The following is a 17,690-nucleotide window of genomic DNA, read 5'->3' on the forward strand; positions in this document are numbered from 1 at the left end:
AGTGTGAACCATGACAAGAAAACTGATCTAAAATATCGGATGAGTGAATATCCGACTTTCGGAACCACGCGAGTTCGAAACTTAAGTCTCAACCCGTGACACTCAGGGCGAGCTAACTGTACTGCAAACAGCACTTAAGGTCAGACTGAAATCTGATGTCATTGTCACCAACCTGGAATAACAGCTTGATTCAAGAGAAAATATAATCTCTATGTCTAAGCCCCGCTCTTATGAATTGGCCTGAGAAAACGCAGAGCTTCTTTATAAAGTAAATATAGCAACACTACATCTTCACCTTCTTGGCCCAGTGGCTAGGGAATAATATAACCAAAACCGCCTCCCATTCTCCCATGGCCTGTTTCCATCCTATGTACCAAAAAGAAATATATAACACCAGTACAATAGGATAGGACTCTGAAGTCTACTTCCTTGCAGCTAACCTGCAAAAAGGAGGAAAGAAGAACAACATACAAACTGCAATATCAACAAAGAAAAGAAGATCGATGCTTCCATATAGAATCATAATCTAGAAATACTCTACCTCCCAAAATTTACCATTGCAATTGAATAACAGTGCTTCATGTTACAATGTGAACATAAAACTGGCAAATGGATTTTGTCGAATTTATCATCCAAATCAAAGTTAGAAGAAACTCATTCTCGAACATTATGAGACACATCAGATGTAAGATTGTACTAACTGACTAATACAATTATTGATGCACAAAATAGACTTGAACAACTTCTATGCACTTCCTTTTTCTGCAGTCAAAAATAGGGAACAATTAAATAGGATTAGATCCAATAACAAGTAATAATAACAGCAAAGCCTTAATCATGAGAGGGGGCTAGGAAGAAAAGGAACATTCTTGCACGAACTTAAAAGAATATTAGTGTACTAAGACAAGTTATGCGAGGTTTGCTCATGTCGATGGCTTCATTTCAGTGCAACAGACACTTCAATAAGGAATACGTCTTTGAGGCTGGTACAGACACTTCAACAGATTACATGGCACTGGCAATGACATTCAGATAAAAAAAACTCTACATGGGCCTACCCTTTGCGTGCATATGTGTAGAATCTAAGATTGAAATTGAGTACAAGAAAACTGGAAAATTTTTCACTGGGCTTGTATAGCAAATATTGTCACATCCACTCCATTGACATGTGCCAAGCCACTTCTTCAATGCCCTGTGAAAAGAAGATACAATGGTCTGTATGCACCACTAGATTATGGTTTGACAACCAGGTGCCAAAATTCAAGATATGATGATGCACCAATTCGAAGAACACTAGAATATCAGCTTGATGAAAATTTCAGAAGAGGGAATAGAAGTAACACAGCACCCTCATCTTCCATCTGAACGGGGCAAGTTCTCTTTAGCTAGAGCTCCAAAGCAACAAAAGAAGCCTTGACAAAGATATGACATTCCCATGATTCAATGCTCATCACAAAAATTTCAATACCTTTCTTAATGAATCATCGTTGCATTACCACAACTATTCAACCAACTAAATCCAAAAAGAGACAAAAAATGCAGTTGTAAATAATCCAATCCCAACAACGAGAAACTGAATAATTTTGGCTATGCTATTGATATTCAACAAATTGCAGTTAAATTCAACTTATAATTAAACAGGTAATAAAATATTACCCTATATTAGAGTAACAATTTTGTTGAGTAGATGGATCATCATATTTTAAAAATACAACAGACAAAACGTGAAAAACCGCCAAACCGACATTGATTCTCTACTCCTAACCAGCTATCCGCCATTTTATCATCTCCTTTCTTCTTACATTCAAATCCAAGAAAAAATTTTCTTGTTCTTCCTTTCTTACCATCCAAAAAGAGAAAAAGAAAATAAAAAACCACCACCAGTTTTAATTGCATCCACTGGGGGCAAACCCGATCCGAGAACCTGCTAAATCATAAGCAACCCGGAAACTTTGTTGCTGGATATTTCCAATTATGGACAAACCACTCATGGTACCCGCGAAAGCAAAGCAAAAAGTCCCGCCGCTATCAACCGGAATCAAATAGTTCGTCGCTGGCAATGACACATCAGCTCCTCTAAAATGCAGAACCACTGTCGGTACCTTAACCGAAGTCTTTCCTGACAAGTCGAAACATGTGTCGAACAATGAGAAATCAGGCGCTCGCTCCAGATTCGAAGCCCCTAGACGGAAAGCATCCCTCATTGCAATGTAAGCGGGTCGGGTCAAGCGGGTGACTGACGTGCCTGAGTCGATAATGACCCCTCCGTTACCTTCTTGATCCATTTTGAACAAAGAAGGTGTGATCCTGGGGACTCGTGTCCCACCGACACTGATCCCAAGCAGTTCGACGTAGTAGAAAGTGTCAAGCTTCGGGTTTGTTAACAAAGGAGTGAACAAGGCGGTTCGGGGAATGGCGGCGTCACCGAAGACCATGGAGGAGGGTTTAGAAGAAGCGGACCGGTCGACTAAACAGTAAGAGAACTTCATGTTGAAGCGGCGGCCCGTTTGGGAAGGAAATGATAATCTCCCCCGACCAAGGCCTAGCAAGCCTGCTGCACCAACGAACAAGCCCTCGTTGTCGTGACCACAACCAAGCGCCACGCTTCCAACTCTGGTTTTTCTAAACGTCAGCGTTTCAGTCGAGAAATCGCCGAAAGTAACAGAACCGTCGCCATAGGATACTTGGTAAAGACACATCCGGCGTTGATTACATCCCGATGAATCTAAGCTACGGCAAAGTGGGGATCCACAGGGAATACCGGAGAAAGATCGTGATTTAGTAGGGTCAAAAATGGGGTCGGTTTGAGAGTAGCATTTCTTGCAAGGTGAACATTGGACCCAAACGACGTCGCTACCAGTGTCGAGTACCATATAAAGATACCTAGGAGGAGTACCGACACCAAGGCGCGTGAAGTACTCTCCACTACCTTGAGCGAGTCCGGAAATAATAGAACTACTGAACTCAGAACGTCTTCCGGGAGCGCGTGGAGGGTTACGAGCAACTGCTTTCGAAACGAAGGAGTAGATTGTTTCGGCACGGAGCGCGTCGCGTTGGAGTCGGAGGTCGAAGAGTCGCTCCGGAGTCTCATCCGAAGACAAAGCGTCCAAGTGGTGCAATTCTAACTGCACTTCCAATGTCGTGTTGGAATTAATAGATTCGAGCTCGGAGGTTTCGACAAGGGAGTCGGATTCGGGGTCGGAATCTTGCCATGAGAGAGTGGGCGTTGAAGGAAGAGAGCGGGGAAGTAGCGTTTGGAGCTGGAAAGGGGAGGTAACAGCGGCGGAGAGAGAAAGGAGGAGGAGAATAATGGAGCAGGAAAATAAAAGGTTGTTTTTTGATTTTTCTCCCATCGATTAGAGTGAGAGCGAAAAAAGAGAGAACAATAGTGAGAGTTGGGAGTTAGCAGTTTCAAACAGAGAACTTAAATAAAGGAATGCGGTCCTATATTACACTCTTTACCCATGTGGTCACGCCTATTTTTTCTGTTGGAACCCGAACCCATGCCGCGACTGCGTATGTCTGACGCCATCCACGGTTGTACCGCCGTGATTTTTGAACTAATGATCATGTTAAATTTAGGGAAAAATATTAAAACATTTTCTTAAATTATTTAAATAGTTTTTTATATTTAAATAAATTTTATTTTTAATTTGTATTCACCTAAATCTTTGCTTCAAATAAAAAAAATTGAGTTATATTTAAATTTTATTTGGAAATAAATTAAAAATTAAAAATTTATTTGGATATAAATTAAAGGTCAAAAAATTATTTAGATACAATAAAAATAAAAATAATTATTTAAATAAAATGATAAAATTAAAAAAATATTATTTTGACCTTAATTTTATTAATTCATTTATTGTAGCAAAAAGCATTACTAAATATTAAATGCAATAATACATTAATACTAGCAGCAAGGGTGGCCTATTTCGATCCAATATTCTTAAAAGTCACTCTGATTTATCAAGTAGCATCTTCAACACTTTTGGCCCATCGCTGCATTATTATTTCTATAATTCCACCTTCTGCGAATGTTACTCATGCTTTAACTATTTACTTGACATTGTATAAATCAATGAAATGAATTTTTTAAAAAATGGATAAAATAAGAAAGCCATCAAACAAATTTATCTCTTCGTCCCACATATTAATTCAACAACTACAGCACAGTACAAATTGCCTATCCTTGTTGATTTATCCACCTATTTAGATGATAAACGACAGTGAAATGATCCCCCCACTCACATACACACACACACATATATATATCATCCATTTCTGGTCAAAAATTTCAACAAGTTCATTGCATTTGCACCCAAATCCATCTTCTCCTGGATTTGATTAACTCTAATTAGCAACGACTTAATGACATTCCCATGTTATCAGTTCCCTAGATTGAAATTAGATCAGGTGACAACAATGACTTCCCAGATCATATATGTTTCATATGCTTTTTCATCCTCATTTAGGACTCGGCATCTCTCTTTCCTTTTACAACTTAGCTAACAAGATTCGTTAAGGTTGATGGAGCTCGCTGTGAAACGCTTTGATCATGTATGTAAATCAGCTATCTCTCTATTTTGTCAATAGGGGGTGGCGAAGGTGCTTCATTCACGGGCTTACACATCTTTGTATGAAAATGACACATCCTTACGATTGCTGATTCTTTGTGGTTTGAGAGGCACATGCAGCTTGGCCCCAGTACCACCCCCATTTGCCGATGGGGCTTTAACACATAGATTCAACCATTTACATTCTCTTTATCACAAGAAAACATGATTCAGATTTACGTAATAGATAAAAATATGGATTAATCATCACATGGTTTAAAACTTTGGGTATGAAATCAAGATCTATCTCAATCAGTGCAACATGCATTATCTAACTCAAGTCATGAGATCTTCGAGGTTAAGAAAAATATGTTAAGCAAATTAAGATTGCAGAGGCGATCTTATATAAATGTTAATTCTGAATGAGTTGAATATTGAATATTCGAACCCCCTGGCCTCAAGTTTAGCTACTTGTTTATATTTTGATCACATCGAACAGTATAGTCATCAATTTCGGTTCTGGGCCACTTCATTCTGCAGCACATGCGTTGGAAAGGGATGTAGGTTTCCCTGTCTTCTCGTGATTATTCTAATACTACCAAGTTTAATAAAATACTAATAAACTTTGCTAAAACTCCATGAAAACCAGTCTTTGGTCTAAATTTTCACAAGCATAATAAATAAGAATCCCTGTTTGAGATCTTTGAACTTTGTCCTTAAGATATATAATTTGAAAAAAAAATGGAAAAAGAAAGAAAAATCAGCCATGTGCCTGAGCATAGGTTCATTTGCATTAGTCAGAAGTTTCTTGGTAGTTCTATGATTGAGGCCGATGTATATCCAATCTATCACTTATTATCATTTCTTTTCGTCAGATTATCTGAACATATAAGACATCATCATATCTTAATCGATCTCAATAAGATTAAGCTTGTTTTTGGTCTGACTTCCAACAGACATGTTCTTGTTGCATTAATTGAAGAAATGGAAATGTTTAGAGAAACATGTTAATGCCTAGTTTTAATCTTGGATTGAGAAACGCATAATTAATGGATCTCTAACAAACTGAAATGACATTTTTGACGAAAAACATATAAGACATCATCATAAAATTACAGCACTGTAATTGAATAAAACCCAATGTTCCTTTTATGGTTAAAATTTCATCTGTGAAATACATTTCAACAAATGGAGCTAAAATAAAAAAATGCTAACGTGAAGTTTGTCTATAGTAATTAATTTGCAAAGTCAACAGACAAGTGATCTGTTCTTAAATCTTCATGGAAACTTCCCTGCTTAAGAACGCATGCATCAAAACAAAAATTGCCTTCATTAGAGGGAAATTAATGCCGAAAAGTAGCAAAGAATTTACATCAAAGAAAAGAAAAATGAAAAGGTGGAGAGGACCACCACCAATATAAGGCCAACATCATGAAGAAATTGTACCTTTTGTTTTCATTACCTTAAATTGCACCGTGACTCTAGGCCATCAATTTTTCAACAGTTTAATGCTTAAATTGCTACAGTTAGTGCATTTTCAAACAGACAATTACATTTTAACCCCGGTACGGATAATAGGCTAATAGGTACTATCAGCCAGCTGCTTACCTTTGGTTTTGCCATTTCAAACCAATAGTCGGAGTCAAAGGTCAATGGAATATAAAATGCCACCCAGTGGAATGCCAGCTTGATCCAACTTTCCCTCTTTCAGGGGATCGGTTGTAATTGCAAAACAAGCAATAAAACAGGGTTTGAATCTTCACCACTACAGGTGAGAATAAAAAAAGACCAAGAATTGGAAACAACTGCTGACAATTATTCAAGAAAGAAGAGACATAATCACATAATTTTGATTTTTTTTTATAATGGTATTTATATTTAGATAAAAGTGATTAGACAGACACCAATGGGCACGGTTTCAGCCAGGTAAGCAGTTCCAGTTTGGATTTTGGAAACGTAGCATTATTGCAATTTTTTTTTTTCAGCAATAAGAGGTTTTTTAAACTCACTCTATTGAATCTAACAATTTTATAACTATAATTCAATATTCTTAATCATCTATTAGCTCGGCACTTTTGACTGAGAAAGATTTTTATAATTAGGAAAGACCACTTTACTGAATTGGTCCTAGACATCATGTGATCAATTTTAATATTTCCGACATTTGTTGTGGTAACCAATTCAGTTTTGACTTGAGAGCAGCGAGTCAACAGCATTCCCCTGCTCCTCCAGCTAGTACTAACGTTTTGATGTATTACATGCTTTTCACGCCCTTGGGCGGGCTTCTTATGGAAAGCTGATCTTCACCCGTGACTCAAGTTTAATTTGAGCATTATTTCCAACTCACCATCTTCCCATGCCCTGTCTCCTACGCAGAGTAAGTTCACAAGAGGATTTGACCACAATGACACAATCTTTCTCAGGAATGCTCAATATAGAGAGTGATGATCTAAACATTGAGATATGTCTGGTAGCATTAGAACATGAAAATGTATTAATCAATACTTGAGAGTACTCCACTTGGAATTCTGTAAGAAAGTGACATATTGAACACAATTGCAGGCTGATTCTATATGGGCCACAGGCATGAGTTGAAGGTCCAGTTATCATTAATGGCATGGGACAATTTTCTCCTGCCGCACTTCCCATAGAATAAGATAAGGATATTTACAATATTCTCATTTTATCTTATTTTCAATCACGAAAACTATAACTGAGATGCATTGTCAAAATGATGAATCTATTCAAGCTATGGTTTTTGTTTTGGTTGTGAAATCCAAGGGTGAATCCCAAGTGTAAACAGATATAAGTAATGCTCCCACAGATTAATCACGAGTGCTTTATTCATATGAAACTTGTATATGCATTTTGTTTCAGAACAAATAGTTAAAAAGAACAGTAAAACCTCGTAAGAAAAAGGTAAATGCTGATGCTTGACCAAAACCAGGATATTATCCAGCTGCAGATGTTGTTATGTAAATGCTGTGACAATCTTGATACTCAAGATAAAATTTATGTCTTAAAACTCTAGAAGTCTAAATCCTCTAGTCATAAATAGTGTCAGAGAAGGCTAACCGAGTCAATGAATTCGCTTAAATTCCTTATGTTCGTAGTAGATCAAGATATAAATCTAGCCAGAGCCAGTAGGCAGAGGATACATATTTATGGCCAAAAGTAAATTTGACGAGTAAAGGATGAAGAGAGTAAATGCCTGAAGATGCTGCAAAACTAATAGCAGTATGGCAGCAATGTCTAATAAATGCACAAATCTTTTTCTTCAAGAATGCAGATATATTTTCACCATATCCCATTGATTTCCATAAATATTTTGCTGTTCCATATCCATTTCTTTTTGAATCGGGTAGCAAAGAAATGTGAATTAGGAGAAAATTTATGAAGTTTCTAATCTTGGCCTTTTTGTCAGAATTACTAGAATAACATAACACCATATATTTACATTATGACCAATAGAATGGATGCAACATGAAGAGACACAAATTGGTTACTGACATAAATTCATATTAAATGAATCTTATAAAAGCAAAAGCAGATAGACACATTAAAGTAGAAGAAAAATATTAATGAATCAAAAAGGGAGCTGGAGGGGGGAAGAGAAGGACAAAGAGAGGACAAGGAAGCTCACAACTAATTTTAAGAGGGTGGGTTCAGCACAATGGCATGAGAGAAGCACTAACTTTACATAAATTTTAACTGAAGCCTGTTTATAATACCTATTGGGGTAAGTCCTTCTAACGAGCCAAAAAGAAGATAATAACTTGGAAAGAGTGCTAAAGTTCGGTAGGAGACTCAATAAGGTATTACAGAACAAGGACATTATTAGGGCAAATCAAAGACAGTAAAGGTAAAGTAAAGGATACATGGGGCATGCATTGGCTTTTTTCTGCATAAATAACAATGTCCGTGTTCACAGTCCATGGTGTCATTGTCATCTAATTCAGCCAATTAGTGACAAAATATAACATTCCATCAAAATTGAATCCTAATTTCTAAATCAAATTATAGTTGTTTCAAAAAAAAATCTAAATAAAGCATCATGTAAAAGCTATTAAAAAGCAAAAAGGCTTTGGATTTCCCTTTTGCTTGCTGCCTTGCAGGACAGGGGAGTGGAGGGAATGAACGGTAATATACAATACTATCTCAAAATAACATCCCAAAGTAAACTTCAAGGAGAAGAAACTAACTAAATAAAGCAAACATCTGACTTTAAAAGTTATTTTTAGATTCAACAACCAAGTAAAGTGATCTGCTAATTAGAATGGGGAAGATAATTTGCAGAGTTGTCTCCCAATGAACCCAAGAAAAAGAAAAGGTAGGTCATTTTAACTTTTAATTATTACAGTATTAATCATATAGTCAACAATTCAATACTTCGATGCTAATTCTGACTTTATTTTTCCTTTTTACTGTTAAGTCTAATTGCACTTACAGATTGCAACAGATTGCAGGCTAACTTTTAAACCGTAAAATAACCATTAGAATTAAATGATTGGGTAGACATTGAATAGTTGTACCTGTTAGAATTTGTTCCGCACACTTCTTGCTGTTTCCATACCATTCACATAGGGTCCTCTTGGCGCCAGAAGCATGCACAAGCTAAAGCTTTTCTTCACACACATTCCCCAACAATCTTCTGATTCTTGTAAGTGTAGAGATTTATGCTTCCCACTTAGTAACTTTCCTAACAGTTGAAGATCTCAAAAGGCTCAAATATTAACTACTACATCCCTATCTCTATCTACTTTATGTCTTCTTTAACCGTACAAGTCGATACTTTCCAGTTCATATCTTCTAAAAAAGGTATAACTTGTTGATCTTCTTGTCAAATAGGTTATGTGTCTTCTCCTCCGCCTCTCCGTTCCCCTTTTTTTCTTTATTCTTTCTTTTCTTTTCTGTTTTTTTCATGTGTATGAATGTGCTTAAAGCTTAGGAATACTGTATAGAACAGATATGCATTTGAGAATTAAACAGTCCACAAAAAAGCATGAGTAACATTAGTTTAAATTTGTATATTGGTTATACATTGTCATACCTCCTTTGGATTGTAAATTTGAACTGAAATTTGAAAACCAGAACTACGCCACCAAGTTTCATGATTAAAAGAAGGAGGAATACTTCCATTCTGATTAAAAACACAAATATCCACTAAAAGCACTAATCTCCACAACATTTGGCAGCACTCTGTCAAAATCTTCTTCTGGAAACATCATCATTCCTCCCTGCACCAGTATCCACTCTTCCCACCAGTTTTACGCTCAAGCCGTACATCTGTGATCTGGATATCTTTTGAAGCAGCCTTGCACATGTCATAAACTGTTAATCCCGCAACACTCACAGCTGTCATCACTTCCATCTCAACCCCAGTTTTACCTGTACTAGCTGCTTCTCCTTCTATCTCAACACTAAAATCCTCAGGATTGAGTCTTAGATCAACCCGAATGTGAGTCAAAGTGATGTTGTGGCATAGTGGGATGAGAGTGCTGGTGTGTTTTGCTCCATTTATGCCCGCAATTTTTGCCACACTAAGAACATCTCCCTTAACCATCTGGTTCGCCAAGACCAAATCATACACCTTCTTCCCCAGAACTACCTTGCAACTAGCTGTAGCAGTTCTACTACTATTTTCTTTGGGTGAGACATCCACCATTTCGGCTTTCCCTGTGCTGCCAACATGGGTCAGACCAGGTGCATTGTCAATTAAATTTTGAGATATATAGCTAAGTTCTTGAGCCGCAAACTTATGCCTAGCAGAACCCAAAATCAAATGAGAATTATCTTGGGATTCTTGACCTATGAAACTTTTATTTCCAGAATTGGCAAACCCATCCGGAGGAGGTTCACCAAAGACTGATTCCATTTCCTGAAACCAAAATTAGGACATATACGCATGAATGGTTGTTTCTCTTGAGAGCAAAATGTGTGGTAGATTTAGATACAAAGCCAGTAATCAGCATATTACCAGCCATAATAACAAAAACAGAGACATTAAAGCAGGATTGAATCACACATATCAAACCAAAATAGAAAATTCCAATTATGGTTTCAGTTCAATAATGATCATATTTCCATAAATTGTAGTCCATTATCATTGTTTCCTATCAAACAAGCAAACAATAACAAAACAATGCATATCTGTTTAGTTTTTCAACCTTTTTTCCCGCATACGGTAAATGCAGAACATAGAAATTGGAAACATTTATAACCAAGGTTTATCAAGTACCTTTTCTTTAACTAATAAACGTATATTATTAGCAATACCTTGTTGAGTTCAGCTATGGTGCTTGCAAAGTCATGGCTATCTTTACTGCTGAAGAACCTTGTCGAGCGAGGAACTACCACAGCAAGTCGACGAAGAAGCATGACACCAAGGATCAAGACTGTTCAAAAATAAAAGAACACAGATTTAGGATCTTAATTCTTATAATATAAAATGAAAGCATGTTCTTGTTCAGGCATTTTCACAAACAAATTAAGGTTTAAAGAAAAAAAGTACAAAGTGATGAAAAGGGGAAAAGTGTCGAAATTTTATGTTTTCTATTTGAATAAATAAGCTGAAATATAAATTTTGAAGCCGGAAAAAGCCACCTCGAGTAATATAAATTTGTATGCCGTCGACGACGGAATGTAGAATGGATTTTTCGTAGATCGTAGTAAGAGTGTCAGTCAGTGTGATATTGTCACGGCAAGAAAAAAGAGAAAGCTGAACTGGCAAGTCAAAAGCCACACAACTCGCAAGCAGGTGTCAAAACGCACCGTTTCGTAACGCAAGACTGACTGGAAAAGAGAGTCAAAAGCCAAGCAAGCAAGCGTAAAAACGCACGATGCTCAGCAAGTGTACCTTAATTTAGAATTTTCTTTTGTTTGGAGAAACTTTAATCTAGATTTTAGACCAAGAAAACACTTGCTTACAACTTGTCAGACAATTTTTTTTTCTCAAGAATCCGTTTAAAATGGAATTAATTGCCTATCTGGGTATCAAAGATTGGTTATGTGGCCCGGAGCACAGTTCAGTCGCAGTCAACTGCTCCGACGTGCATTTTTCCTCTGGTTAGTTATCCGACGGCTGCCTTGCAAATATTTTTCCCGTTTCAAAAGCACACAAGTCAAACCTCGTATTTCTTCGTTCCAGAGCCGCATCCAAGTATGATGGACCAACACCCAAGTATGATTGTATTCAATTTAAGTAAAAAAAAATATGGACCAAATCTAACAAATTACAAGCAACCAACAACCTGTGATCAACACCACATTGCAAAAAAGAACAAATAAGCTGGTGAAAACTTTTTCTTGTCATTATCTCTACAAACCATAAATATTGTTTTTCCGTATATGCTTGTCTGATACACAGTTCTGACTTCTGAGAACAGTTAGAAATTAACAAGGTGATTGGTGAAATTTGCAACTTCAAGCTTGTGGAATTTGACTCAGATAAAAGGGGCAGTAAAAGAACGCACCCATTGATATATACAAACTATTGATCGCAAATATGTTGTCAACAGAGATAACAACAGCATATTTAAAAGATTAAATTTAAATATATCTTACGCCAGATTAGGCATCAAGCTTCGGGCCTCTTTCACAGCTGAACTAACAGCATAGAGCACCATCTTTTTAACCTGTAGAGAAGAAAATCCGATGAAGCATGTAAAATACTTGTAACGTAATTATTCACTAACGAATACTCTATACAACAGCATTTCTACTTAGAAGTTTGTCAAGTCACAGTCAATAAAAGAATCAGATGAACCTAATAGGATATGTCTACCATTCTAACATTGACATATCACCACAAAGCCAGAAGGAAGATTATTTTTTATCTTTTTTAACTGGTAAACAATCTCCTTCAAAAACTCGTCAGCAATGCATGAAAACCTAACTTGAGAGGGAGATACCGTTGTGTACATGCATTCAGAAGGCTTTTCAAAAGTAGGCATAACATCATAATAAGCACATTACCTGGTGCTTACAACTTAAACCTATTTCAACCAAATAAATATATCAAATTCAAATTTCTTACCTCTAACTTGTCTTCCTTGGCTCTATGGTTCTTTGGGAGCATGCGGAACTCTTTGGTTAACCGAATACATTCTTCAATGTTGTCAGGAGAGACAAAATCCAGTGCCACCTTTATACAAGACTGGAAAAAGAGAAAAACATGTACAGTTAATGGAATTAATAGTGCAAGCCAAAATTTAAAACATACACTCACACAACATTGTCAGTGGCCAATGGATTACTTGTCTATTTCTCACTTGATGAGGACATCCAGCAGGAATGAAAACAGCCTCACCAAGGCATTGCTCAAATGTCCAAGGTTCCACATCTGTACATTTCACACCAAATTAACGATATTGAAGCAGTATGAATGATGGAACATCAGAATGCTGACCATTCAACAAAGAGAATATTCTGACCAAATTCCTCTTTCAGTTGTTTCTTATGCCTCTCATTTAAGAAAAGAGTCTGATCATGGATGGGGTGAATGACCTGAGAAAGCACAATGTAAAGTAATTCAGCTCTCCAGTATAGAGAAAACATACTAAAAACTCACTAGTGGCAGCAAGGATACTCACAGAATTTACAGGAAGATTGTTAATGTGGCGAAATTCCTTCTTGTGCTTTTCCAAGTACTCAATGATTTTGGGAACATCCTGCTTGCGAAAGATATCCCAGACAGCACCACCATTGACCATTTTTGACTTATTATTATTTTCTATATCCTTGATAGGCTCTTGGTCTGATTCTTTTGACTCGGGACCATTACATCCATTGTCACCAGAGAAGGAAATCCCTAAAATGTCTTTATCATTAGTAAGCTTTGTTACATCCATGTCCTTGGAACATTTAATCTTTTCCAGGTAAGATGCACTCGAATCAGCCACACCTTCTCTCTCAGCTCCAACTGCATTGATATAAAAAGTGGCACAATCAGTAGGGCTTGTCAAATTTCCAACTGCAAAATTCCTTTCAGAAACATTTGCACCATAAGAAAAACAGTTTCCATCCTCTTCAGATTGCTTTTCTCTTTTTTCATTTAACTTCACAATCTTGTTTTCTGCTGTGGATGCATTTAACTCTGGAGAGTAGACATTTTCATCAATTTGGTCATTTCCTGAAATATTTCTAACCCCTTCCTCAGCCTCTAAACTATGATCCATTGTTCTAGTTTCCAAATTATCCTTATCCATTCTGTTTCTTGATGAAGAGCTTTCCTTCGTTTCAAATTCTTCAATTTTTTGATCAGTTATCCCTTTGTCATTATTTTCAGGAAATGACTCTGCCTCTACCTTCACATTATGCTCCAACATGCTTGATTTCTTAGCCAAAATTCCAACCAACAGATTAGCTCTTTCATCCACTCTCCTTGACAAAGAGCATTTGTCTGGTTCAACTTTGCCAGGGTTATTATTACACCCTAATGATTGTGTCAAGTAACTTTCATTACAATCAAGAATATGAGGCTTTGAATCATTTACTTGAAGCAACTCTGTCCCGGTACTATTGTTTTTCCCATTTTCAGGAGAAACAGAATGTCCCATTCCAGGCTTTGATTCATCCAATCTAACAATCCTTAGATCCATGGAATTTGTAAATGGTGGATTAGTATCTGATTGCTCTTTATCCAGTTTCCTTACCTTTATGTGTTTCTCTTCCAACAACAAATGGTCATGCTCCATGCCTCCATTCTTTGTACAGTCAGTAACGTTGATCTTGTCCCCATAAGTTCTCTTCAGTGATCTTCTTTCCATTCCAACCTTAGCCTTTTCTACACCTCCATAGAGTTCCTGCAAGTCTTCAGCAGCTCGTTTGTTCTGCATTCTTTTTATGTTTTTGCATTGCCAGGGAGCAATTTTTACCTTAGTTGTGTGTGTCAATACATTTACCTATAGCCATATCTAAAACTATTAGTTAATGGAAGTCTATAAAACAAAATGCTAGATATCATTGTGTTGTCACATAAGATGAAAGCCTAATATGAATCATTACCGCATCAGACATATCACAATGCAGCTTTGTCACTGAATCACCTCGACCAAGTTCTTCAGAGAATCCATATGCAATATATGTTTTGGGTCCCATATCAGGCTTCAACGATCCCTTTGGAAGCCGTGTAGCAAGGTTTAAAAGGCCTGCTTTTGGATCAGTGTAGTCACTGTAAGGGAGGGCAGCAATAAATTCGGCGTTATGCCTGGGCAAACGTTCTTCAAATAAGGTTGATGAAGGCCAATCCTTCAATTTCAACATTTCTGGCCACCCATCTCTATGCATACGGCCCTCTAAGTAGCCCTTAAAAAATTGGTGAATATTAATTTCAACCTATATGACAACAAGAACCAACTTCTTAGATCCATGGAAATTAAAACATTCAGCAGAATTTAGATGGTTGCATAACTGACCTCACACCAATCTAAACAATCAATGGCCTTCACGCTTCGAGTCTCTTCTTTGAATTTTACATGGGCACCTGTTTCTCTAAAAGCCCTCCACATTACCATGGGTTCCCAACTAAGACCAGATGTTTTCTCAAGAACATTACGTACAATCACAGGTTCACCCCTCATCCAGTGCCTCTGAAAATGTTCAATTTCATCATCTGATATATCAACAGCATTTGGGCAGAATAAATAGTTATCATGACTTTCTTCCCTGTTAGCTGCGTGCCTCACATTATAACTGCTGTTGCGGTTCCGATCTGAACCATTTGGCTGGCATTCAAAACATTCTATAGAGAAATCAACATCAGGTGGTTTGTATTGACTGATATTGTCCTCCGCCTTACTTATCAGCTTAGTTACCCAATTAGCTTTAAAAACACGTCTCAACTCAAGTATTGAAGCACCACAACCTCCTCGGTCACTTGGAGGGCATGGAATACTACCATCAGCATTAGCTTGCCAATCAGGAAAGTGAGAAAACAAATCAGCTTTATCAGTACTGGTTGAACCCACTCGGTTCTCCTGTCCATGTCTAATCCTTGGTGCAATACATTTTTCATCCTTTTGTGTTAGAAAATTAGCTCTTTCTACAAACTGGCTCTGGGATGTTTCTGCTTCATTACCGCCAGGTTGGCAGCCTTCTCTTAACTCTTGACAGCAAGTTAGGCATAGATCATAAGAACATCTGGGGCAGCTTCTGTGAAAATTAACGATTGATGTATTGCAGTTGTCACTGTCATACAAGAAAACATATTGTTCATTGTATGCAGTTTACATTTGACAACTAAGTAGCAACAGATTTTAGTTTTAAGTTTTAACAAGTATGAAAACATACCAGTACAAACGTTCACTTTTGTCCAATTTACATCTTGTCATACCAGTTGTTTCTGTCAATTGAGATCCTAAAATACAAAAGACATAACAATATCAAAGGCAGAGAACATAAAGAGAGTCAAATAATTTCATTTGCAAGCGCACCACATCAATTTACCTTTTATGTCTGATTCAATCTCTATTTCAGAGTTCTGCTCCCTGTATATATGCCTGAGAACTGGGAGAGCTTTATAGAGCAAGTATTTTAGCTGCTCTAATTTGACACTGATGTCCAAGTCCTTGTGGCTATCCTGCCAAAGAAGAGAAGATAAAGAAGAATAACAATCATGAAAACAGCACAAAAATGATTTTAGGCATCTGGCAGTTAGATCACATGGAGGGAGAAATTAAAAGCTTCTACCTTGACAACCAAAACTTCACGCAAGCAAGCTTTACAATTGCAATTGCCACAGCAATATGGACATGCTTCCTCAACTTCATCCCTTGTTTTCTCAGGATACCTGTTTCATCCCAAATTATTCAGCTACAGCGATCAAAAGCATCAATGGGAACTAGTGCCTAATATGAGAATCAGAATATTTTCAAGCATGGCCTTATCAGAATCTATATCACTAAATTTTCATCAATTGTTCTTACCACTTTTCAAGACACTCGTAACAATATCGCTTCCTCTGACAACTGGAACAAAAAACAACACCACTCTTATCATTCCTTTGACACTGATGACACATTAAACTTCCAAATTCTTTCCTTTTAATCGACTTATCCTGCAAAGCGAAAGTTATTCAACTGAGAAATAGTTCAATTTTGAACATAACGCACATACATCGAATATAAGGCCGTTACTACTTCACCAATACAATTCATTGATGCACAAAAGTACAATTAAACAACAAAACTCCAATGTACTCATTTTCTGCTGTCAAATGTGAATGAAGTGGAAGCGGATGATACGTTTGCCACGAAATTAAAATGAGCTAGTGAATTTCACCCTAGTCTTAAAAAAAAAAAAAACCGGTACACCGATTTGCAATTTCGTATGTAAAAAATAATTAAGGAGGAAAAAAAAATAAACGGATACGTTGAAATTACCTTCTTGGAGGATTTTACCTCTCCCGCGGTGCCATTCCTAACGGCCATACCAGAAGAGCCGTCTTTTTTGCTGGAATTAACTTTTCCTTCATATGAATCCACTATCTCCTTCACTGAATTTCCAGAACCAACGTTATTCCCCTTGACACCAAGCTTGGCTTTCTCTTCCTTCTTGCGCTCCCTGGACAACATCTCAGTCAACACAAGCCCGTCCTCGTCTTCCGATCCATCGCTCAACTCCTCCTCTTTCCACTCCTTCTTCTTATTCTTCTCCGATCCGCTGATTTCACCTCTCCTTCCGCTGACGTCACTCCTCCGACCGGCTCTGATCTCTAACTCGTGGGATTTACGGTCGCTGTCGTCATCTCTATCTCTACGAATAATGTTCTGCGCCTTCTTACTTCTTTGCAAATAGTGCTTCTCGCAGTACGAGTTTGAAGGCAACGCCGTTTCCCTGCACCGCCACTTACCAAGACCGGCGGTTCTTCTGCACCGTCGATCAGGCGGTGAGTCCATACCCGAGTCGGTTAATAATTTAACAGCTTAGATTGTTATCGTATGGGAGCTTCGAACGTCCGATTACATTGAAATCCTTTTACAAATAGAGGGGCGTTGAATGGTAGAGAAGCGGCAAAAATAAGCTGAGAATTTATAGACACCGGTTCCAATTGGATGCCTTTGTGCGAAAAAGAGGTCAGTCCTAAAAGCGATGCGAAGTTCGAATGAGGTTTTTTTTTTCTCTTTTTCTTTTTTTTTT

At 37.4% G+C, this 17,690-nt stretch overlaps 3 protein-coding genes across 6 annotated transcripts; all 3 read right to left on the reverse strand.

The window, feature by feature from the left end:
• Positions 1–1,601: 1,601 nt before the first annotated feature.
• LOC111305968 (aspartyl protease family protein 2-like) lies at positions 1,602–3,425 on the reverse strand. Its single transcript, XM_022903854.2, has one exon. It carries the CDS (start codon positions 3,351–3,353, stop codon positions 1,887–1,889), a length of 1,467 nt encoding a protein of 488 aa, XP_022759589.1. The 5' UTR covers positions 3,354–3,425; the 3' UTR covers positions 1,602–1,886.
• Positions 3,426–9,534: 6,109 nt separating this feature from the next.
• Positions 9,535–12,655, reverse strand: LOC149512772 (cyclic pyranopterin monophosphate synthase-like). Of its 2 annotated transcripts, XM_022901825.2 has the most exons (4): positions 12,589–12,655; positions 12,117–12,187; positions 10,830–10,948; positions 9,535–10,431 (listed from the first exon to the last, which is right to left on the reverse strand). In XM_022901825.2, the coding sequence occupies exons 3-4, from the start codon at positions 10,929–10,931 to the stop codon at positions 9,781–9,783; spliced, it is 753 nt and encodes a 250-aa protein (XP_022757560.2). In that variant the 5' UTR covers positions 10,932–10,948; positions 12,117–12,187; positions 12,589–12,655; the 3' UTR covers positions 9,535–9,780. The 2 variants fall into 2 exon arrangements, with proteins under 2 accessions (XP_022757560.2, XP_089607096.1); XM_089750970.1 differs by lacking the exons at positions 12,117–12,187; positions 12,589–12,655 and adding an exon at positions 11,157–11,301.
• Positions 11,731–17,629, reverse strand: LOC111304844 (lysine-specific demethylase JMJ27-like). Of its 3 annotated transcripts, XM_089750968.1 has the most exons (13): positions 16,934–17,629; positions 16,478–16,608; positions 16,242–16,341; positions 15,999–16,131; positions 15,843–15,909; positions 14,969–15,740; positions 14,559–14,888; positions 13,145–14,455; positions 12,986–13,058; positions 12,809–12,894; positions 12,589–12,708; positions 12,117–12,187; positions 11,731–11,803 (listed from the first exon to the last, which is right to left on the reverse strand). In XM_089750968.1, exons 1-13 carry the CDS (start codon positions 17,447–17,449, stop codon positions 11,746–11,748), a joined length of 3,768 nt encoding a protein of 1,255 aa, XP_089607094.1. In that variant the 5' UTR covers positions 17,450–17,629; the 3' UTR covers positions 11,731–11,745. The 3 variants fall into 3 exon arrangements, 2 of the variants coding, with proteins under 2 accessions (XP_089607094.1, XP_022757559.2); XR_002691900.2 differs by lacking the exon at positions 11,731–11,803 and having other exon boundaries at positions 11,843–12,187; positions 12,781–12,894; XM_022901824.2 differs by lacking the exon at positions 11,731–11,803 and having other exon boundaries at positions 11,843–12,187.
• Positions 17,630–17,690: the final 61 nt, after the last annotated feature.

Source organism: Durio zibethinus, chromosome 21 (genome assembly GCF_047325235.1).
Source record: "Durio zibethinus cultivar Kanyao isolate XHJ-2024 chromosome 21, ASM4732523v1, whole genome shotgun sequence".
In the NCBI taxonomy this organism is placed as follows: Eukaryota; Viridiplantae; Streptophyta; class Magnoliopsida; order Malvales; family Malvaceae; genus Durio; species Durio zibethinus.

Coding starts and splice junctions, on each gene's coding strand:
- LOC111305968 (XM_022903854.2), bottom strand. CDS start 3,353: ATGGGAGAAAAATCAAAAAACAACCTTTTATTTTCCTGCTCCATTATT.
- LOC149512772 (XM_022901825.2), bottom strand. CDS start 10,931: ATGCTTCTTCGTCGACTTGCTGTGGTAGTTCCTCGCTCGACAAGGTTC. Junction 10,432..10,829: donor CCATAGCTGAACTCAACAAG/GTATTGCTAATA, acceptor TTTTGGTTTCAG/GAAATGGAATCAGTCTTTGG.
- LOC111304844 (XM_089750968.1), bottom strand. CDS start 17,449: ATGGACTCACCGCCTGATCGACGGTGCAGAAGAACCGCCGGTCTTGGT. Junction 12,709..12,808: donor ATCAAGTGAGAAATAGACAA/GTAATCCATTGG, acceptor CTCTTTTTCCAG/TCTTGTATAAAGGTGGCACT. Junction 12,188..12,588: donor CCAAGGAAGACAAGTTAGAG/GTAAGAAATTTG, acceptor TCTTCTCTACAG/GTTAAAAAGATGGTGCTCTA.